Source organism: Sphaerodactylus townsendi, linkage group LG06, assembly GCF_021028975.2.
Source record: "Sphaerodactylus townsendi isolate TG3544 linkage group LG06, MPM_Stown_v2.3, whole genome shotgun sequence".
Classification (NCBI taxonomy): domain Eukaryota; kingdom Metazoa; phylum Chordata; class Lepidosauria; order Squamata; family Sphaerodactylidae; genus Sphaerodactylus; species Sphaerodactylus townsendi.
Window position 1 is genome coordinate 127247034 of NC_059430.1, and position 23929 is coordinate 127270962.

The following is a 23929-nucleotide window of genomic DNA, read 5'->3' on the forward strand; positions in this document are numbered from 1 at the left end:
TGCTTTTTAATTTGTTTTTTTATTACTGTTGTACTGTTGTCTATGCCAATAAAGGCTTGCTTCTTCTAATGAAGGTCTGGTGGATACTTCCAGACACATATTTCCAGCACCTTGCAATCCCGACCTGTAGTTTGTCAGCGATTCAATCACACCTCCTTGACCTTTGGAATGAAGGATGCGCCAGCCAGAAGGCAGAGGAGAGAAATGATCCAGCCAGCACAGCCTGTGTCCATTAACAGCCAGTCTTTATTCTGTTCCATTTGGGGGCGGAGTCACCACTTGGAATACTTCCTGTGAGCAGAATCCCGGTAAAACTGGAAGATGGTGTCCGCGGCACGTTGCGAAGTTGCGATGCATTGCTGGAGCTGCAGGGATGGGGAGAGGAGAATTTGTTATGTAAGGGAAAAGAAGTGCTTGTAGATCTGGGTAAGGCATAAGAGCCTTTCCAAGAAGTCAGACCGTCACGCTGGGGCTACAGTGTTTTTTCAAAGCAACAATTGGCCAAAGATTCCACTATCATGGGATTCATATTTACTGTTAAAATATAACCAATACAGCAAATATAACACAAGTTCAAAAATCTTTACACTTCGGCAAAACAATTGCAAGCGTCAGGGTCCAGATGAAACGCTGATTTCTAAATATCAAGAGGTTTTCCATGTTCTAACAAAAACCTAGATCTAGATCTGGGGTGCTGTGTGGTTTCCAGGCTGTATGGCCGTGTCCTAGCAGCATTCTCTCCTGACGTTTTGCCTGCATCTGTGGCTGAGGATCCTCCAAAGAGGCCAGCCACAGATGCAGGCAAAACGTCAGGAGAGGATGCTGCTAGAACACGGCCATACAGCTCGGAAACCACACAGCACCCCAGTGATTCCGGCCGTGAAAGCCTTCGACAATACTAGATCGAGATCGTCTTCCATATTTCAAGCTCACTATTTCATCCGGCACTCTGGCCGGTGATCTTGTCAGATTTTGGAAGCTAAGCAGGGCTGGCCCCGGTTATTATTTGGATGGGAGATCCGAGGACGTCCAGGGTCACGACACAAAGGCAGATAATGGCAAACCACCTCTGAACATCTCTGGCCTTGAAAAGCCTGCGGGGGCACCATAAATTGGCTGCAGCTTGACAGACAGCAGTTCAAGACAGAGCCATAACACCCCCCCCCCCCCCACACACACACACAGCAATACCCTCCTGTTCCATCTTTCCTGTGACACGGCTCCATACGGTTCCAAGATGGCGGCACTCTCTCCATCTGGACAGCTCAAATTTGCAACACCACCACCCTCCTGCCTTCCGCATCTGCCACCTCTTTGGCTGCTGCCTTGCAGATGGCGTTCAGTCTTGCCCCCCCCCATGGCATCCTGCCCCCCCTCCCCATAGTGCCCTCCACATCATGCGTGCTCCCAATCCGTTCCCAACCCTTTACAAAGGGCTTGGACAGATTTATGGAGGAGAAGTCGATCTGTGGCTACCAATCTTGATCCTCCTTGATCTCAGATTGCAAATGCCTTCGCAGACCAGGTGCTCGGGAGAAGCAGCAGCAGAAGGCCATTGCTTTCACATCCTGCACGTGAGCTCCCAAAGGCACCTGGTGGGCCACTGCGAGTAGCAGAGGGCTGGACTAGATGGACTCTGGTCTGATCCAGCAGGCTAGTTCTTATGTTCTTATGTTCAGCTTCCGGCAACTCGGCCCCAATTGCAGATTAAAAAAAACCCATGGTGAACAGAGGAGAGGAGGAGAAATAAAGTCGATTGGTGGGGGGGGGGGGAGAGAAAGGAGGGCAGAGAAACGTCTCCCAGAGGGAAGAAAAAGAGAAAGCAGGAGCTATCAAAGAAGGCAAGCAGCAAAAAGGCTTTCCCTCAGGAAACGGATGCAAAGGGAAAATTCTGGCAGCAGCTCCCAATTCACCGTGTCCCGGCCACCTGCCGGCTCCCACAGGCCAATTAAACCCCAAAGCTAGATTTTTTCCAGCCGCCTCTGTGGAAGGACCGAAGGCCGCCCATGCGCACTTTTTTCCTTGTGTCTTAATTAGACAATTCGTATGCAAGTGAGGTTACCAAACCCAAGCATGTACAACACCGGGCCCGAGAGTTTCCCCCTCCCTCCTCCGCCGCCCTCTCGTGCGGGGCTGCTGCAAACGGACCCAGCCTGCTCGGGACCGCTCAATTCAATTACCGCAGGTGCGCAGCGCGGAGCCAGGACAGTGTTGGCATGCGGCACGGCGCCTCATGCTCTGCCCTCCCTTCCCCCACGTCGGCGAGGCCGCCACGTGCTGGGAGGTAGCGTCTGGCAATTGATTTACAAACGGCGCCGGGCACCATTTCCTCGCCGCGGCCGGGTGCGGCGAGCGAGGGAAATGTAGACAAACAGCAACAAACGAGGTACCAGCTCAGCCATCTTGCTCGATATAAGATCTCATCCGTCTTCCAGCAGGCCTCACCGCGTCCCCTTTTCCCACGGCCCAAAAACGGTGGCACGGCTTACGAGGGGTGGTTTCGGAGGCGGCGACAGGCAGGCCTTTCCAGGTGGAGAGAGGAGCCGTTCCCAAGATACATTTCAATTACCTACAGCCCTCCTTCAAGATGTGTGTGTCTCTCTCACATTTAGGGGGTCAATTCAGACGTGACCCTATCAGGATTTAGGGGGCCAATTCAGACACTATCAGCAAAGCCATGCATACCCTGACTCAAGGAGGAAACCATTATTTCATTTTTTAAATGAAGCAGCAGTGGCGTAGGAGGTTAAGAGCTCGTGTATCTAATCTGGAGGAACCGGGTTTGATTCCCAGCTCTGCCGCCTGAGCTGTGGAGGCTTATCTGGGGAATTCAGATTAGCCTGTGCACTCCCACACACGCCAGCTGGGGTGACCTTGGGCTAGTCACAGCTTCTCGGAGCTCTCTCAGCCCCACCTACCTCACAGGGTGTTTGTTGTGAGGGGGGAAGGGCAAGGAAATTGTCAGCCCCTTTGAGCCTCCTGCAGGAGAGAAAGGGGGGATATAAATCCAAACTCCTCCCCCTCCCCCTCCTTCTTCTAAAATCCTTAGGTTTTCTTCCCTTTTATCCTTGCTACCATCGTGAAAGTCAGACGGGGCCAAGAGCTTTCAAGTGTTGCATTAGAATTTGAACCCGGGTCTCTGGGTCCCAAGTCCAATATTCTGCTGCCGCTGCTATACCATCACACTTCTCATAATTTCATGCCAAAGAAAGTCCGATTCCAGCCCAAAACAGCTGGCATAAAAGGAAACATGTAAATCAAGGGCATTTGAACAAGATCATTTATTTTACATGATTTGTGCAGCCATTTCTTCCTATTTTGCATAATTTATTTTGTTTCTGCTCACTGTTGGACACCGGAGGTCTCCCCACCCCTCCGGCAACTATCCAGTCAGTGGAAATCTTATTCATCGGCTCCCCGGCTGCTAGCACATTTGTCCGCACTCTGTCAAACATACCTGGTTAACCAGAAGGGCTGGGAAATTTTCTTTCCCTCCCAACCCTGCAAAATGAAAGATGGTGAAACAGCTGAAGGAAGGAAGGAAGGAAGGAAGGAAGGAAGGAAGGAAGGAAGGAAGGAAGGAAGGAAGGAAGGAAGGAAGGAAGGAAGGAAGGAAGGAAGGAAGGAAGGAAGGAAGGAAGGAAGGAAGGAAGGAAGGAAGGAAGGAAGGAAGGAAGGAAGGAAGGAAGGAAGGAAGGAAGGAAGGAAGGAAGGAAGGAAGGAAGGAAGGAAGGGGTCAACAAACATACAAACAAACTCACACTATGGGAAGGAAGGAAGGAAGGAAGGAAGGAAGGAAGGAAGGAAGGAAGGAAGGAAGGAAGGAAGGAAGGAAGGAAGGAAGGAAGGAAGGAAGGAAGGAAGGAAGGAAGGAAGGAAGGAAGGAAGGAAGGAAGGAAGGAAGGAAGGAAGGGGGATCTTTTCAGGTCAGACTTCTTTCCCCTGTTCATTTTACTACTCTCAGCCTTCCAGAAATGGCGATGAAGCCACATTCTAGAATAACTTCCAATAGAAATAGAGGTGAGCCTTGCAATTTTTGATCTAGTGTCTCCATCTAAAACTCTTTCATCACCCAGCAATAAGAACCATAATCTCGTCTCTTGTCTCTTGATGTTCAGCACAGAAGAAGAAGAAGAAGAAGAAGAAGAGTTGGGATTTGTACTCCCCTTTTTCTCTCCTGTAAGGAGTCTCAAAGGAACTTTGGAAATTCCTTTTTCCCTCCTCTCCCCACAACAGACACCTTGTGAGGTAGGTGGGGCCGAGAGAGTTCAGAGAGAACTGTGACTGGCCCAAGGTCACCCAGCAGGCTTCACGTGGAGGAGGGGGGAAACAAATCCAGTCCACCAGATAAGAGTCTGTTGTTCACATGAAGGAGTGAAGAATCAAACCTGGTTCTCCACGTTATTGCCTACTTGCTCTTAATCACTACACCACACAGGTTACAATGAAAAGGAGATGCCCCTTAGCAGCAGTGGCGTAGTGGTTAAGAGCAGGTGCATTCTAATCTGGAGGAACCAGGTTTGATTCCCCACTCTGCTGCCTGAGCTGTGGAGGCTTATCTGGGGGATTCAGATTAGCCTGTGCATTCCTGCACACGCCAGCTGGGTGACCTTGGGCTAGTCCCAGTTCTTCTGAGCTCTCTCAGCCCCACCTACCTCACAGGGTGCTTGTTGTGAGGGGGGAAGGGAAAGGAGTTTGTAAGCCCCTTTGCTTCTCCTACAGGAGAGAAAGGGGGGATATAAATCCAACTCTTCTTCTTCTCTTTTTTAGATCAGGAAGATGATCCTTTTTAAAAAGAAGAAGCCTGTTCCAGGCTGAATGCAGACAGAGGCAATGAGACGAAGATGAACATGAGAAGTGGCAAATAAGAGATGCACTCACAGAGAGGTGAAGCCAAGAGATGAAATGAGGGGAAGAATTGGTGAGTAGTGGAAAGCTTTTAAGCCAAAGGGCTAGAATAGGGGTGGCCAACCTATGGTGCTCCAGACGTTCACGGACTACAATTCCCATCAGCCCCTGCCAGCATGGCCAAGGGGCTGATGGGAACTGTAGTCCGTGAACATCTCGAGCACCATAGGTTGGCCACCCCTGGGCTAGAAGGTTGAAACTGATGAAATAAAGGGTGCCAGGGCATAGAATGAAGGTAAGGGAGAGCCGTAAATCTGAGCAGCAGAAGATGAGCCCGTCTCCTCTCCCGCCTCAAGAATTCCTGCTCTCCTCTAGCCCATTTGCCATTAAAAAGCGCCAACACCCTACTCAGCAGCTGTTAGCAGGGGAGCTCAATAGGGCAGCTTCGATTTCCTCCTTGGTGCTCTTCAGCTGACGTGCTACCGGCCAGGATGCTGTGATGCAATTTAACGCTGGTTGGTTTCACTGTATGGCTGAGTCACATCGCCAAGGGATCCAGAGGCCCCTGCCGCATGCTGCTTCGGGCGTTGGATGGCCTGCTCGGCATTTTGCTGCTCGTTCAAGATTATTTAGCGGATTAGCTGCTCATTAAGACATTCGGAGTCAAAATTCCAGAGCACAGGTGCTCAGATATAATTCGCCATTCCATCAGCCCTGCCAATATCAGCCAACGCTCATATTGTGAGGGACTGATGGGAATTCAGTAGTTCATGAACATCTGGAGGGTCATCGTACCTTATTACCCCTGTTCCAGAGGGTTCGCTAGGCACTGATTTTAACTCTCCTGGCGGCAGAGTGGTCCACTCCAGTACGGCAGTCCGAGCTCTGCTCACAACCCGAGTTTGATTCCGACAGAGGTTGGTTCCAAGTAGCCGGTTCAAGATTGCCGCAGCCTCTATCCTGCTGAGGTCGGTAAACTCAGAAGCCAATTGGCTGGGGATAAAGCATAGACGACTAGGGAAGGCAAGCAGCCCCGTCAACATAGGCTGCCTCGTAAATGTCAGGATGTGACATCTCCCCATGGGTCAGTAATGACCTTTATATTTTTAAACTAAATGATTGCAGATGTGTGGGGAGGGGTTAGAGAAATCTGATCCATCCTTTTTTGAGAAGCAAACCACATAAATGTGAGATCAGGGAAAAGAGGAGTTTTTGAATTGCAGCCCCAGTTTGCAAACGCACCCTGCTTGGAGACTGCATGTGGTTAAGATGTGCCTACTGCAGGATATCCTATCAGCTTCCATTGGAAACAGATAGGGCAACTCTTCGGGAGATTTCATAACTTTGGACCCTGAACTCAAACCCTCACCAAAACCAGGGTGATAAATTATCAGGAGAGTCTCCCTAAAGATCCCTGAAATTTTGGTACGGCGAAGCAGCTCCAAAAACTGTGCCCCTCTGCAGGGCCGGAAACAGGGAAAAAACTAGAAATACAAAAAAAACCTGCACAAACGGACTCCTGCATTTCTTAAGTGGACCCCCTGCACAAGGGGCTTGGGGACATTTGACTCCCCATGTTTCCATTGCAGATACGCCACTGCACTGGATAGTTTACTGCAGTCTAATGCAAGAGTTGCTTCTTTACAACCATAATTTGGGCAGATCTGTGTCAGGAGGCCTGTTATTAAGAGGTTTTGCGCAGGCAAACCTTAGTTCTGGCATTGACCAGAGAAGATCTCAATACTCAATAAACTACTATTCTTTTACATGAGCTTGTTTCAGTTTTTGGAATTCTGACATTCTGTGACCTCGGATCTTCCAGCTTCCTGCAAGATCTCAGTCTACTGTGCTAGCGCAACGCTGCGTTCAAACCTGGATCTGAAGCTTGCATTCTCTAGCACAGGGATCCTAAGGGCAGCTGCTAAGGTCAGAGAAAAGGACTAGTCAAGAAGTCGAAATGCAACGAGTAAGAAGTACTGCCTTGTCCTGGATGCCCCAAATAACCCTGGGCTTGGTCTGGTTAGGAAAAGTGTGGGGTATAAATCAAGTCAAATAAATCAAAATAAAACAACCCAATCTCATCAAATCTCGGAAACTAAACACCTTCGGCTCTGGCTAGCATTTGGATGGGAGACCACCACGAAAGTCCAGGGTTGCTCTGGAGACGGCAAATGGCAAACCACCTTTCTTGCCTTGAAAACTATTAGAAGGTTGCCGTTAATCAACGGCAACTTGACAGCCCTTTCCACTACCACCACCAGTAAGTACTGCCCTTCAGGGAAGGGAAAGCGCAATAGTCAATGTGGTGTAGTGGTTAAAAGCAGGTGGGATGCTGTCTTTTCACCCGAGGATTTTGAAATCACACAACCCCTAAGACAGTGATGGCGAACCTTTTTGAGACCGAGTGCCCAAATTGCAACCCAAACCCCACTTATTTATTGCAAAGTGCCAACCCAGCAATTTAACCTGAATGCTGAGGTTTTAGTTTAGAAAAAAACTGTTGGCTCCTCTTCCCTCCTCCTCACTTCCACCCGCTTCGAAAGCAGGGCCGCCTGCTCTAGCCTCCAGCAAGTCCCACGCACACCGCTCTGTGCCTCTCTAGCATCTCTGCCACCTCTGCCCCCCCCCTTGGGCAGCAGCCACCCAGAGCACAAGCACCAGGCCTGGCAGCCGAGTCCTCCCTGGTCACCGTGGTGCGCGCACATCGTGCTCAGTGGCCTGGTAGGCGCAGCCTAGATGTGTGTGTGTGTGTGCGATTTTCCTCGCCTCTATTGAAGACAAACTCTGTGTGCGCAGCTCCACAGAGAGGTTCGAAAGTGCCACCTCTGGCACCCGTGCCATAGGTTCGCCATCACTGCCCTAAGAACTTTCTAGGCTAGGTCCCGGCTCTAGGATTGAATAGTTTGCTCTGCATGACAACATTCAGCATGGAATCACTCCGTTGATAATCACTCCCCCTCCCCGCCTCCCCCCTGTCCCCGATATAGCAGTCCGGAGTTCACATTTTCTCTTAACTTGAGAACATAAGCCCCTAAAAGGAGCCCTAAAGGAGTCAGATATAGGTGATCCCCCTCAAATGCCAACCAATACAATTGGGCTCAGAGCCCGAGTCCCTCTGCAAAGATCTTATTAGTGTTATAACCAGTCCAGGCACATGTTTTCAGCTCGAGCTCCCAGGTGAAGTGTTCAGGGATCCTTCCAGTAACTTGGAACCGAGGGGTTCTTAAGGACACCCTTCCCTCATTAAAAATGGGTCCCACCATGATCAAGAGAAGCAGATTCCTCCACTTTGCATAACACCTATAAGGATCTGGTATTCCAGTCAATAATGGAGACTCATAAAGGTATCAAGAGCAAATGGCTCCAGCCAGTGCCCACCCCCGCTGCCCCCTGGCGGGTCATTTCCATGGATTTTATCACAGATCTCCCCACCAGCAAGGGTCAGACGGTCATTCATTCATTCATTCATTCATTCATTCATTCATTCATTCATTCATTCATTCATTCATTCATTCGATTCGATTCGATTCATAGGCCGCCTCACCCCCGAAGGGCTCAAAGCCGCTCACAATACGGCTGTTCCCAATGCCAGCAAATAAATCCAAAAACACAACTTAACCCCATTAAAATCTAAAAGCAGCAATTACTTTAAATAAATAGAAAATTAAAACAAATCCTCAAAAGTTGTTAAAAAAAATATAGGCTCTCGACCAAAGGCCAGAGAGGGGGGGGAAAGGCAGCCCAAGATGGAATCGGCCTGTTGTTGTGGAAAACAGGCAGCCTCAAAGGAGCCACAGCTCCCCACCAAGCCCGGGTGGAAGACCTCCTCGGCCTTACAGGTCTCATGCGAACTCACCAAGGTCCCGCGAGGGGCCCGGATTTTAAAGCGGTGTGGACCTTTTCAAGCTAAGCCCACTTTCGCGGTCTATTGGGGCGGTGGTGAGCAGTGGGCTCTGGATTAACACCAAACTATGCCACAGCAATTGGTTTCCTTACTGTGCCTACCCAGCAGGGGAGCTGCCAGCTCTGCTCTGCTCTTCTTCACATTTTGAGTCTGTCAGAGCTACTTTCAGCTCTTCCCCTCTGGTGTACAGGGGCCCATTTTTTCCAGCACAGCTGCCTGTGAATAATAGATTTAAGACTTCCGCTGCAGAAGCTCCATCAGGTGGTAAACCCTGGCCCGGACTCAACAGTGGGAGCCTTGGCAGAAGGCTTCTCAGCTTTCCCGGCCGAAGCATGACAGGGAGCAGAACGCCTCTCTTTGCCAGGCCTGTGTGGTGCAAAGTGGGTAGGGAGCCAGCCAGGGCCGCTGGGTATCAGCATGTCAGCCACAGCTCCCTGAACACTCTCACCGGGAAAGACGGGTAAATCATCATCATTTATTATGCTGCAAGCTGTAGCTGCCTGTTACCTCTCCAGCCGGTGAAAAGTTTCTCTCGCCGGAGAATTTGACAGTGGTTGATAGATGGTGGCTCAGCTTGTCGTTCCTTGCAACAACCTGCCTCCCGTGGTCCGGGAGTGGCTGTCAGAGACCCTGACACACTTGCCACGTGGTGAGGCACCTGGATGAGGTGTCCCCAGGGGAAAGAGAGGCCTTAATCCAGGGTGGTTAGATAGTTGGATGGATACCTATAGGCTGCATGATGTTGATGGAGTGGACAATTCTATCAGCCTTGGACTATATGGCATCATACTCCCATCAGCTGCCATGCTGGGTAGGGGCTGATGGGAATCTGTAGTCCATGAACATCTTTTGAGCATACCTGGCCATGCTGGCAGGGCTGATGGGAATTGGTAGTCCATGAACATCTGGAGAACGCTGGCCATGCTGGCAGGGGCCAGGAATTGTAGTCCATCAACATCTGGAGCACACTGGCTATGCTGGCAGGGGCTGATGGAATTGTAGTCCATGAACATCTGAGCACACTGGCCATGCTGGCAGGGGCTGATGGGAATTGTAGTCCATGAACATCTGGAGCACACTGGCCATGCTGGCAGGGGCTGATGGGAATTGTAGTCCATGAACATCTGGAGCACACTGGCCATGCTGGCAGGGGCTGATGGGAATTGTAGTCCATGAACATCTGGAGAACGCTGGCCATGCTGGCAGGGGCTGGTGGGAATTGTAGTCCATCAACATCTGGAGCACACTGGCCATGCTGGCAGGGGCTGATGGGAGTTGTAGTCCATGAACATCTGGAGCACACTGGCCATGCTGGCAGGGGCTGATGGGAATTGTAGTCCATGAACATCCCTAGCTTAAATGGTAGAAGCCCAGAGCAAGTATCTATTCCTGTATAAAATCGGTCCCTGGGTCTCCATTCAGATTTACCAGCACAGGTGGGCCCGAGATTGGGGCTCTGAAGCGGCTGACCCCGAATATTGCTGCCTGCTGGAAGCCCCACGGTTTCTTTCTCTTGCCTTATTTCAGATACAGAAGAAAAGCGTCTCTGTTCTGTAAGGTTTGGGGCAATGGAATTTTGAGAAGGGAAAACGGAGGTTTTTGGCGGCTTCCGTGATTTGGGTCGGGCAAGGAGTCCAACGTGGATTAAACAGAAGTTGACGCTTTGGTTTTAATTTGCTAACCCCTTTAGAAATGTTTTGGGTGGAGACGCAGCAGGGAAATTTCATAAAATAAAATAAACATCGCTTGTGGGAACGGGAGTCTGTTTCTCATTTCTGTAGAGACTTTCTGGGAGACTTCAGGTGCTGCCTAAATTAAATTTCAATCTCGCTCTGCCACTAAAGAGCACAGGGAGGAATTCATGATCCCTTCCTGTGTACCTGCACAACATCCCAATAAGGTAGGCTAGTTTTGGAGACAAGCAAATATTTGCACAACGTGGCTAGCAGTCGTAGACTGTGTAATTTGTGAGTTGACTACATCTAAAATATATACAAAGTAATACATGCACAGCTTTCTCTTGCTGGAGTCAGTCACAAGCTCAAGTTTGAGAAGCAGTGCATGTGAGGGGAGGTTAAGAGCCTGCAGGCCCAATCTGGGGAACCGGCTTGATTCCCAGCTCTGTCAGCCTGAGCTGTGGGAGGCTTTAATTGGGGAATTCAGGATTAGCCTGTGGACTCTCACACACGCCAGCTGGTGACCTACACACAGCCGAGTTTCCTTCAGCCCTACCCACCTCACAGGGTGTTTGTTGTGAGGGGGGAAGGGCAAGGAGATTGTCAGCCCCTTTGAGTCTCCTACAGGAGAGAAAGGGGGGATATAAATCCAAACTCTTCTTCTTCTTCTTGACCAGTGAGTTTCATGGGTGGGCGTTTGAGCCTGGATTTTCCCAAAGAAGAAGGAAGAGGAGTTTTGATTTATACCCCACTTTTGACAATCGTAAGGAATCTTAAGGCAGCTTACAAATTCCTTTCCCTTCCTCTCCCCACAACAGACACCTCGTGAGGCAGGTGGGGCTGAGCCGAGAGAACTGTGACTGAGCCAAGATCATCCAGCAGGCTTCATGTGGAGGAGCAGGGAATCAAATCCTGTTCACCAGATAAGAGTCCAGTGCTCATGTGGAGGAGTGGGGAATCAAACCCAGTTCTCCAGATTAGAGTCCACCTGCTCTTAACCACACCACGCTGACTCTAACCACTACACCATAACATGTGCTTCTGATTGCCTGGTGTTTCCAGGGCAATTATGGATCATACTCTTATCAAACCCTGCCAGCATGGGCAAATGACCATGCTGGCAGGGACTGATGGGATTTGTAGTCCACGAACATCTGGAGAGCCGCAGGTTGCAGACCCCTGGCCTAGATTGTAGTCTTTAGGATTGCTTGGATAGGCTCTACTATGTGGTCAACTGCAGCTGAACTCTCACTAGCCAAAGGGTGGCTGAAGAGCGCGTTTCAGATGCTTCCACGAAACTCCCTGGGAAACATCTTGCATCCCTGGGACCAGCAAAGAAAGAAAATAATGCCGAACAGAAATGAAAAAAATCTGAATAAATTATGTAAAAGAAGAACACACAGTTCCTTTTCCTTCATTCACATAATTCATAAGGCCAAAATTAATTTGAAGAAAAACAGAGTGCATCCACACAACCTTGTTAATTCCTCCATTAGGCTAGGAAAGCCAGGTTTACCTACCAGGGGCTGTGCCAGATAATTCTAAATTTTCTCTCTATACAGATGCAAACTTGACTCACTTGCCAAAGATACCTAAAGCCAGTGGCTTGGCAGATATCACCACCACTCCTCAGCTCTGCTTTCTTCACTTGTGACATGTCACAGTTCTGGCTGGGTTAGGTGGAATAATAATTGCTACGTGGCCCGGTACACAAAGCAAACCACTCTGGGGCGCAGCCAATCTGCTAAGGCGGCTGTCTGTTCCCCTGCAGTTTTATGAAAGAAAGCCGCAGGACAGAGACAAACATTAGATAAATCCTGAGGCAAAAAAGGGAAAACAACTGTCTTTATTTTTTCCCCTCTATGTTGTTGCATTGGGTTTTTTTTAAAAACAACAACAACAACAAAACACACAAATGCTAAAACTCATTAAAAATCACCCCCAAACAAAAGCCGTTTTCCCACCCCCCTCCCATCCCCTGACAGAAACACTTGTCTAATTAATGGCGCCTGGCTGCCAGCTCTATTCAGTAGCACATTAGCGTTCATAATTGTTCTTTTAGAGCAGGACGGCCGCCACGTTCCAAGCCATTTGGCAGGAACCGCGACGGCGGCGGAAATGAGAAACGACTCCGCGCTGCTCCTCCGGAATACTAAGAGAGGCCCCTAAATGGATATCGGGACAGGTAGAGCGGGAGCGAGGAGGATTCATTCCCCCTCGTCTCAGCCCCGTCTTCACGACCTGCAGCTTTCCGTCGTGGCCGTGTAGGGAGCAGCAGTGGCGTAGGAGGTTAAGAGCTCGTGTATCTAATCTGGAGGAGCCGGGTTTGATTCCCACCTCTGCCGCCTGAGCTGTGGAGGCTTATCTGGGGAATTCAGATTAGCCTGGGCACCCACACACACGCCAGCTGGGTGACCTTGGGCTAGTCACAGCTTCTCGGAGCTCTCTCAGCCCCACCTACCTCACAGGGTGTTTGTTGTGAGGGGGGAAGGGAAAGGAGATTGTCAGCCCCTTTGAGTCTCCTGCAGGAGAGAAAGAGGGGTTATAAATCCAAACTCTTCTTCTTCTTCTTCTTCTTCTTCTTCTCCAACCCCACAGCTGCACTGTGGAATACCAACAAGAGGATGGAGTAGGACAGATACACTGGCTGAGGAAAAGGGATATTTTCAAAAAGCGGGACCCAGGAGAGCTTCCGGAGTCTCCCATTTGGGTTGGCTGTCAAGATCGGTTCCAAGAGAAACAGGATCTGAGGACGGAGAATATGTCTCTGCTGCCTGTCTCCGCAACGGGGTGCTTGGCCTGAGGGAGGGGAAACAGGCCGCCAAGATGTCCGCCACCATGCAGTAAACATCAGTGGATCCTAAAATATATCCTGCCACAACAAAAGGCTTTAATATAGCCTCTTGGCTATGCCACTATTCCCACCTCCTTCGGTTTCCTTTCTCCCCACCACTGGCAACAATAGCCAAGCGGGGCCGGGTTTTCATGTTTTAAAAGGCTGCCGTTCCTTGCTGTGGGGGGGAAACATCACAAAACAAAAATCCCGTCGACAAGGAACTCTGAAACCGCACCACAGCCGGCGAGGGGGGACGACGGCGGCCCAAGGCCCGCCACGTGCTCAGCTGCGATATTTCATCCAGGGCTCAGTTGCTGTGGTAACCGAGTGTCTTGGCCCTTGATGCGCCGCGCATCCCGCCATCAGGTGAGGTCAGGCTCAGCAATCACCTCCGTTTCGCTGAAGATAAAAGGGAAAGTGGTACCCTTGGGGGGGAAGGGGATGCTCACATTTCTTCCCAGTGTACCAAAAAATCCCAGGTCTGGATGTTGGTGGGTCTCAGAGGCATGTCTGGTAGGGAAAAAACGCTGGCAGGTTGTGACATTTGGCTCAGGGATTCCAGATTTCCCCACTGATTTCTCGCACACCACCTCCACACCTGCTGTCACTAATTTAAAAGTCCAAACCAGGTGCGTAGGGAGCGAACGGCTTCCCAACATCCCTGGTTTTCTGGCTTCTGCGCTCTCAGAAGCGCGCTTAGAAGCAAAATATCAAACAGATTTGGGCAAAATGAAGCAAACAAGGACCACGTATATTTCCAAAAGTTCTGAATGAAGGAAACCTAGCTGAATTCTTGTTTCCGCGGTCAAATTCTACCGGCATTACACAAAAACCAGCATCTCTGCACGCTACCGTATAAATCACAGGAGTCAAACTCGCAGCCCTCCAGATGTTATGGACTACAGTTCCCATCATCCCCTGCCAGCATGATGCCGGGAACCCGGGGGAGGGTGTGTGCTGGGCGGGGGGCGGAGACAATTTGTCTCCAGGCACCATTTCTGCCTCGATACGCCTCTGTCACAGAAAAAAGGACTTCACCACAGTGGAAATATTTATGAACATTCTGAACCACACTTCAGCATCTAAGCAGATAGCATAGTCGTTAAGAGCAGGAGGAACCGGATTTGATTCCCTGCTCTGCTGCTTGAGCTGTGGAGGCTTATCTGGTGAACCAGACTAGCTTGTGCACTCCAACACATGCCAGCTGGGTGGCCTTGGGCTAGTCCCAGTTCTTCGGAGCTCTCCCAGCCCCACCTAACTCACAGAGTGTTTGTTGCGGAGGGGGGAAGGGAAAGGAGTTTGTTAGCCCCTTTGAGTCTCCTTACATGAGAAAAAGGGGGGATATAAACTCTCCTTCAATTAGAGGTATGAAACAATGGTTGCCTAGGCTGACTTCAGTCTTGTATTATTATTATTGTTGTTGTTGTTGTTGTTGTTGTTGTTGTTTTGCTTTGATGAGTGTCTGTGAGAGTAAACCACTCTCGCAGTTTATTTTATTTATTTACGGTCAACCGGCAGTAAAACAATTCATAAAAAGCCAAATTCCAAATGAAAGTGAGCGATCCACTTTGCGCCCCATTGAGAAAGCCAGACTATATGGAACATCGTCAAACAACATTCAAAATTATTTTTAAAAAACTCCAACAACGATGGTATTTTTGCCTCCTGTATACCGTGGGTCTTGTTGTAACAAGGGTTACAATGGTACACCTATATCTAAAGCAGACTTTGATATACAGATACGGCTGCAAAGAAGATGTACAGAATAACAGATTTTGAGCACGCCCCTCAGACTCACCTCTTCCACAGAGCATGTCCCCTTGATGTTGGACATCAATACCTTCTTCTCAGGGCTGTCTATAGCAAAGGTCAGCACCGCGCGAGCTTCCTGCAAGAAGAGAGAATGGTCATTGGGCCCCCTTCCACAACCTATGGCCCAGGGTGGGGAAAAAGTGATACTATGACATTTTGATCCTGTGGTCACCTTTGGAACTCTGACCCAAGGAGTAACCACAAGACAGCTGCTGTGGGAATTGGCGCTAACCACAAAATGCCGGACACTGGAAGTGAAGCCTATCACAGTAAGTCAAGGAAGTGAACTGGATTTATATCCTACTTTTCTCTACTGCAAGCAGCCTCAAAGCTGCTTATAAACTCCTCCCCTTCCCCACAACAGACACCTTGTGAGGTAGGTGGGGCCTGAGAGAATTCTGAGAGAACTACGAGTAGTCACCCAGAAGGCTTCATGTGCAGGAGCAGGTAACAAATCCAGTCCCCCAGATAAGAGTCCACCGCACATGTGGAAGTGTGGGGAGCCAAACCCGGTTCTTCAGATTAGACTCCACCGCTCTTAACCACTCTCACAGTTTATTACAAGGAGCAGCAGTGGTGTAGGAGGTTAAGAGCTCGTGTATCTAATCGGGAGGAACCGGGTTTGATTCCCAGCTCTGCCGCCTGAGCTGTGGAGGCTTATCTGGGGAATTCAGATTAGCCTGTGCACTCCCACACACGCCAGCTGGGTGACCTTGGGCTAGTCACAGCTTCTCGGAGCTCTCTCAGCCCCACCCACCTCACAGGGTGTTTGTTGTGAGAAAGCAAAGGCAAGGAGATTGTAAGCCCCTTTGAGTCTCCTGCAGGAGAGAAAGGGGGGATATAAATCCAAACTCTTCTTCTTATTTATTTTATTTATTTTATTTATTTTATTTATTTTATTTGTTTACGGTCAACCACCAGTAAAACAACTCATAAAAAGCCAAATTCCAAATCAACACTGTCACAAGTAACTTTTCAACAGTAACTTTTCTGCTTAACAGGATGCCTTTTAAATGAACGATTGTAATAAAATATTGTCTTGATGACACAAAGCTTATCTTCCGTGACACGGTGAAGACCCTTGTGCTGTGGGGGCAGCGGCTGCGAAAGCAATTTTGTTAAAATAATCTGCAGAGCCAATCAGAAGTCCTGCTGGGCAGAAGCCCAAATCGGCCGGTTGATTTTCTAAAAACACTAGGCAATCACCAGGAAAGATATCAGGGGGCACCATGTTGGGGACACCTGGGCTAGGTCCCCAGGGCTTCCAGAAGCTACACCAGGGGCCTGCAACCTGCGGCTTTCCAGATGTTCATGGACTACAATCCCCATCAGGCCCTGCCAGCATGGCTACACAAAACTTACATAACTAAATCACTGTAGGCAGTGGTGGGATCCAAAAATTTTAGTAACAGGTTCCCATGGTGGTGGGATTCAAACTGTGGCGTAGCGCCAATGGGGCTGGGCGGGGCACGACGGGGGCGTGGCCGGGCATTCCAGGGGGGGGGCATTAATAATTTCTCTGTTACTGTAAAAAACTCTTCCTGTAAAAAAAAAGTTCCTAATTTCCAGCTGGTATCTGTCTGTCCATAATTTAAACTCATTATAGCAAGTCCTATCGTCTCCTGCCAACAGAAACGACTTCTCCTCTAATTGACTGCCTGTCAAATACTTAATATTTTCAAATACTTAATTTTGTTTCTAGAAATCAAAAGAAGGATACTTTCCTTAAACAAGGAACTTTACCATATTACTAAAACATGTTTTTAAAACAGCCCAACAGGGAGAATGATCCCGTTTTCTACCTTCGCTAACCAGCCACAGAGGAAACAACAGGACTTTATGATTTTTGGACCTAATGGAATTTCTAATGGAAAAGCAGACCCAATTAGTAACCCCCTCTCGACACACACAAATAATTAGTAACCCACTCTCGGGATCTGGTGAGAACCTGCTGGATCCCACCTCTGACTGTAGGACATCTTGTTGCACGCACAAATGTACTGATCCAAACATTGATGTTTTCCCCTCTTTTTTTTTTTTAAAAAAAAATCAATGCTCACCTTTGGGTGAACTGAGGTATTTTGTATCTGACTGACTATGGATTCAGGGTCTCGGTTTGAATTAATGCAGGATATCAAAGAATGAGCTTGCACAAGCAGCCTAGGAGACTGCGGAAGCGGTCACGGGCATTTTTCTCGGACAGGACAAAACTGGTTTTTTTTCCTCAGAAAACCAGACTCTCCACAAATGAAGAATTAGGAGAGGATGCAATTTTGCATCCGCTTAAGACGTGGAATTTTATTGCCCCGATAGAGATATCTGGAATGCGGCAGGAGTTATTCATTATGATCTGCTTGCCCCATTTTGTTTTGCCAGTTCCATCCCTCCTGGGCATCCCCCCAAAAAGCTACTCTTTAGTTACTCAACAGACAGATGGCCATTAAATTGAATTAAAAAACGCTTGCATGAGTAACTGTGCAGAAAAACTCTACCCACGCATCTAATTCACTACAGCAGGCTGCACAAACTCAGAATCCCTGAAGTGGAAGAGGACTTAACTTGCTACGGAACAAGTAATGAATTTTAAAAGCTAATCTATTCCACAGGGGGAGGTTTGGATTCAGAAGAGGAGTCTGGATTTACACCCCACTTCTCTCAACTGTGAGGAGGCTCAAAGAAGCTTCCTTGCCTCACATTACAGCAGACACCTTATGGGGTACACGGGGCCGAGAGAGTTCTGAGAGAACTGTGGCTAGCCCAAGGTCACCCCAGCAGGCTTCATGTGCAGGAACGGGGAAACAAATCCAGTTCTCCAGATAAGACCCAGCTGAAGGGAGCTTGGATTACAGTCCACCGCTCTTAACCACCACATCAGCGTTTCTTGTGCTACCCAGTGGTGGGATCCAAAAATTTTAGTAACAGGTTTCCATGGTGGTGGGATTCAAACTGTGGCGTAGCGCCAATGGGGCTGGGTGGGGCACGACGGGGCGTGGCCGGGCATTCCGGGGGCGGGGCATTGCTGAGCGGGGCTGTGGCAAGGACGCAGCCGCTGCGCCGGTCCTTGGGCGGGAAACGAATGCACGCAGGCGCAGGCTGCCACGCACGCCGGTGCACCTCCTGCTGGACTGCTTCAAGTTCTGTGCGCTACTGCTGAGAGGAGGGGCGTAACTAAGGCAAGAATCACATGGCAAAATCACCAATTAGCAAAACCCTCTCAGCACACACAAATAATTAGTAACCTACTCCCGGGAACCTGTGAGAACCTGCTGGATCCCACCTCTGTATATATATGCATATACATGTATATATACACACATGTGTATGTGTGTGTATAAACATCTTTATTTGTTGTAACTACATATCAGCCAAGATTGACAAAGCCATCAACACATCTACATAGACCCGTGGTGATGAACCTATGGCACTCCAGATGTTCATGGACTACAACCGGCCATGCTGGCAGGGGCTGGGAATTGCTGGGCATTCCTGGGCGGGGCTGTGGCAAGGACGCAGCTGCTGCGCCAGTCCTTGGGCGGGAAACGAATGCATGCAGGTGCAGGCTGCCACGCACGCCGGTGCACCTCCTGCTAGACTGCTTCAAGTTCTGCGCGCTGCTGCTGAGAGGAGGGGCGTAACTAAGGCAAAAATCACATGGCAAAATCACCAATTAGTAACCCCCTCTCGGCACACACAAATAATTAGTAACCTACTCTCAGGAGCCTGTGAGAACCTGCTGGATCCCACCTCTGGGCCAGATGTTCATTATAGCAGATTTTCAATGTTATCCCGGCTGGCCAAATGCCTGGCAGAACAGGTCCGTTTTACAGGTCCTGTGGAAACTCTGTAGGTCCCGCAGGGCCCTGATCTCACCTGGAAGCCTGTTCCACCAGGTAGGGGCCAGGGCTGTAAAAACCCTGGCCCTTGCAGAGGCCAGCCGGATCGCTTTGGGGCCAGGGATCGCCAGGAGTCTGCCTCCGAGGAGCGGAGGGGCCTAACAGGGCGATATAGGGAGAGACGGTCCCGTAGACGGTCCCTTGCCTGCAAAGAGCTGGAGTTCCTGTTTCTTTCTGGGGGAAGCTTGCCGAGAGAAGCAAGGCTGTTTGCAGGCTGCAGGGAGTTCGGAGGCCGAGGGAGGGAGCGGAAACGACAGAGTTGATAAAGGACCGTTCTGCACAGAGAAGGCAGTTTGCAATAGATTGAATCTGGCAACCGATAAACGAGCAGAGTCATTACAAGGGCAGAGGGGTTCGGGCAGCAGAGAGACAGAATGCGATTGACCTGCCGGGGCCACGGTAAGCGATTACCTGCCAGAGCTGATAAAGGAACAGTGACTGGTTCACAACCCTCTTGCTGCACTTGGCACAGAACCAACCTTTTGACTCCCCATAAGGCCATCCAGCCCACCCCCAGCAGCCCCAAGAGCCAAAGCTCAATCGGGGCTGTAGATGGGAATCAAAACAAGCATTTCCTTCCCTAATTTTCTCAGAACAATTTGGCCTTAGATCAGCGGTTCTCCACCTTCCTGATGCTGCGACCCTTTAATACAGTTCCTCATGTTGTGGTGACTCCAACCCTAACATTTATCCATTTTACAGATGGAGAACACTGATGCAGAGAGTCTTAGGCGACCCCTGTGAAAAGATTGCTCGACCCCCAAAGGGGTCACGACCCGCAGGTTGAGAACCACTGCCTTAGATCCAGGGGCTACTTTGAGAAAGGTACAAGGGAGGGTGGGCAAATAATCATCCCACTGGGAAACGTCTTTAACGTCAGTGGGATGCAGCCTATTTTGGTCCAAGGGACTTGATCTGTTGACCACCCCCCAACAAACTTCCCTGTCATTGCAGTGTTGTGGGGTTTCCAGGCTGTATGGCCGTCTTCTAGTAGCATTTTCTCCTGCTGTTTTGCCTGCATCTGTGGCTGGCATCTTCAGAGGACCCTCTAAAGATGCCAGCCACAGATGCAGGCGAAACGTCAGGAGAAAATGCTACTGGAACACGGCCACGCAGCCCGGAAACCACACAACACCCCAGTGATTCCGCCGCAGCTGCGAAAGCCTTCGACAATACAATTCCCACCAGACCAAAGATGGTCAGTCTCTGCCGCAAGCGTGTTTCTTAACAGGGTAATAGATCTTCCACAAGCAGGTCGTGCCAAAATTTCCTCTTCTGGCAGCAACTGAAAGACACAGGTCCCCAAATGTTCACCGGACCAGGGGTCCCCAATGTGGTGGTGCCCGCCGACACATATGCTGGTATTCGCCAAGTGTTTTTAAAAAGTTGGCAGAGCTAGGTGGCTTTTGCCTGGCAGGTCTTCTGATTGGGTGTGCAAATTAAAATGCATCTTTTTAAACAGGTCTTCTGCTTGAAGTGTTGAAGTTTACCATCACAGTTATATATACCCTAGGAGCAGCAGTGGCGTACGAGGTTAAGAGCTCGTGTATCTAATCTGGAGGAACCGGGTTTGATTCCCAGCTCTGCCGCCTGAGCTGTGGAGGCTTATCTGGGGAATTCAGATTAGCCTGGGCGCTCCCACACATGCCAGCTGGGTGACCTTGGGCTAGCCACAGCTTCTCGGAGCTCTCTCAGCCCCACCTACCTCACAGGGTGTTTGTTGTGAGGGGGGGAAGGGCAAGGAGATTGTCAGCCCCTTTGAGTCTCCTGCAGGAGAGAAAGGGGGGATATAAATCCAAACTCCTCTTCTTCTTCTTCTTGATCCCTGATGTTTTGTGGTTGATTCTACTTCCTGTGGTTGCGATTTTGTGACTGTGCCCGCAGGCTCAAAAAGAACGGGGATCCCTACGCTATGCAGAAGGAGGAGGAGGAGGAGGAGGAGGAGGAGGAGTTTGGATTTATATCCCCCCTTTCTCTCCCATAAGGAGACTCAAAGGAGCTTACAATCTCCTTTCCTTTCCTCCCCACCACAGCAAACACCCTGTGAGGTAGGTGGGGCTGAGAGAGCTCCGAAGAACTGTGACTAGTCCAAGGTTACCTAGCTGGCGTGTGTTGAAGTGCACAGGCGAATCTGGTTCCCCAGATAAGCTTCCACAGCTCAAGTGGCAGAGTGGCAAATCAAACCCGGTTCTCCAGATTAGAGTGCACCTGCTCTTAACCACTACAGGTCTCAGTCCCCCCCAGACCAGAGAAAGAAACACAACCTAGTTATGCTGGGCTTTGTTTCAATATAAATATTCTCCCCACTCAGCCCGGCCCCCCAACTGCAAACCTGTGGAACTCCCTGTCACCAGAAACGCCGGCGGAAGACATCCTCCTCCCCAAGTAAATCAAGACACTCACCTTTTCTTGCTTGATCGTGGGGTCGAGAGTGATAACGCCCTCTGCGTCCAAAGCACACGTCACGCCGCAGAACAAGGAATTCAGGGGCAGCCCTGCATCCATGAGGCCCATACAAGCAGAATTCACACAGCTTGATAGCAGCTGTGCAATGGGGGGGGGGGGCTGTTAAGGAAAAAGAAGGGTTACCCCGGTGGTGAGACAAAACTAGAGAGCAGGCCCAGGATAGCAGTGGTGGCCAGGACATTTTGCTACAAAACTTGAAGAAAGAGAACACATTTTTTTCACGCAACATGTGATTTTCACTTTCAACCCCAGAAGAGCAGAATAGAAATAAAGCAATGTAAATAAAACCTAAGCACTGTCCAGCGGGTCGGGACTAGAAGGATCTTGATCAGTGGTGGGATCCAAAATTTTAGTAACAGGTTTCCATGGTGGTGGGATTCAAACAGTGGCGTAGCGCCAATGGGGCTGGGCGGGGCACGACGGGGGTGTGGCCGGCCATTCCAGGGGCGGGGCATTACTGGGCGGGGCTGTGGCAAGGATGCAGCCGCTGCGCCGGTCCTTGGGCGGGAAACGAATGCACGCAGGCGCAGGCTGCCGCACACGCTGGTGCACCTCCTGCTAGACTGCTTCAAGTTCTGCACGCTACTGCTGAGAGGAGGGGCGTAACTCAGGCAAAAATCACGTGGCAAAATCCCCAATTAGTCACCCCCTCTCGGCACACACAAATAATTAGTAACCTACTCTCGGGAACCTGTGAGAACCTGCTGGATCCCACCTTTGATCTTGATCCGCAATCGCCGTTTTGATATTGTTGTGGCTTTACATCAGGCCCGGGGAGCAGCCTAGCTGCCCTGAGCCCTCCGGGGGAGGGCAGTATATAAATTTGATAAAATAAACAAGCAGGTAAGCAGGTAAGTTATGTTCTGTGGGCGCTCCACTGCATAAAACCACAGAGTTCAAGGTGGGTGGGGGGAGGCAGAGAGTGACCCAAACCATAAGGGGGAAATCCAAAGCAGCCGCGCTCCTCCCTCCCAGCTCTGCTTCCCACTTAATCAGCCGGCGGCAGCGGGACTCCTGGCAGACAGGAAATGCGGACTGGCAGCCCTCATTATCCAGAGCTGGCTAACAGAGGTGGCAGGCCAAGGGAGAGGATGATAAATGGGAGGCGGAAAGCGGGTAGGATTTGGGAAAGGTGAGATTATAAGGACAGGCTGTAGCCAGACAGGAGCCTGGAGAGAAGGGAACAGCGGAAGCGAGAACAGGAACTCTCACCCACGGTTCTGGGGCAAGAGCAAGACCCCGGAGGGGACTTAATCTGTAGGGCAGGATGGCTTGTGCCCTATCACTACGGCTTGCCAGTCCTGGGCTGGGAAACACCTGGGGGGTGGAGACTGATGAGGGTGAAGGAAGAAGAAGGCAGAATATAGGGCTGTGGCAGCGAACCTTTGGCACTCCAGATATGGACTACAATTCCCATCAGCCCTTGCCAGCATGGTTAATTGGCCAAGCTGGCAGGGGCTGATGAGAATTGTAGTCCATAACATCTGGAGTGCCAAAGGTTTGCCACCACTGATATAGGGCCATCCAGTCCAGCCTCCAGGGAAACTGATCTTGAGATCGACTTTAAAGGTGGAACAAAAGAAAATAAGAACTAGCCTGCTGGATCAGACCAGAGTCCATCTAGTCCAGCCCTCTGCTACTCGCAGTGGCCCACCAGGTGCCTTTGGGAGCTCACCTGCAGGCAGAAGCGTACCAGGGGTAAATGGCGCCCGGAGACAAATTGTCTCCTGGACGCCCCCAGGTTCTGCCACCCCCACTTTGCCCCCCGCCCCCTAGCTCCGTCCCCTGGTGCCCCAGGCTCCATCCCCACTGTCCTAGACCCCGCCTGTGTCACCATGGACATGGGCAAGGTCTAGGGTGCCCACCTCCCCCCCAACAGACTCCTCCTGCTGGATGGTGTCGAGGCATGCGAAAACGATGAGACAGCAGGACTTCCTGGTCACATGGGAGGGCCGATTTTGCGCCCCCCCATGTGACTAGAAGAGTGGCGCCCGGGGACAAGGGGTACCCCTTGTCCCTAGGCAGATACGCCACTGCGTGCAGGAGGTGAAAGCAATGGCCTTCTGCTGCTGCTGCTGCTCCTGAGCACCTGGTCTGCTAAGGCATTTGCAATCTGAGATCAAGGAGGATCAAGATTGGTAGCCATAGATCGACTTCTCCACCATCAATCTGGCCAAGTCCTGTTTAAAGCTATCCAGGTTAGTGGCCGTCACCACCTCCTGTGGCAGCATATTCCAAACACCAATCACATGTTGCGTGAAGAAGTGTTTCCTTTTATTAGTCCTAATTCTTCCCCCCAGCATTTTCAATGAATGCCCCCTGGTTCTAGTATTGTGAGAAAGAGAGAAAAATTTCTCTGTCAACATTTTCTACCCCAGGCATAATTTTATAGACTTCAATCATATCCCCCCTCAGACGTCTCCTCTCCAAACTAAAGAGTCACAAAGACGCTGCAGCCTCTCCTCATAAAGAAGGTGCTCCAATCCCTCAATCA

General features: G+C 50.2%; 1 protein-coding gene across 1 annotated transcript; it reads right to left on the reverse strand.

The window, feature by feature from the left end:
• On the reverse strand, positions 1 to 21533 carry EXOSC5 (exosome component 5). The gene is made up of 3 exons (XM_048500886.1): positions 21373 to 21533; positions 15063 to 15152; positions 1 to 365 (listed from the first exon to the last, which is right to left on the reverse strand). The coding sequence occupies exons 1-3, from the start codon at positions 21481 to 21483 to the stop codon at positions 273 to 275; spliced, it is 294 nt and encodes a 97-aa protein (XP_048356843.1). The 5' UTR covers positions 21484 to 21533; the 3' UTR covers positions 1 to 272.
• Between the last annotated feature and the right edge of the window lie 2396 nt (positions 21534 to 23929).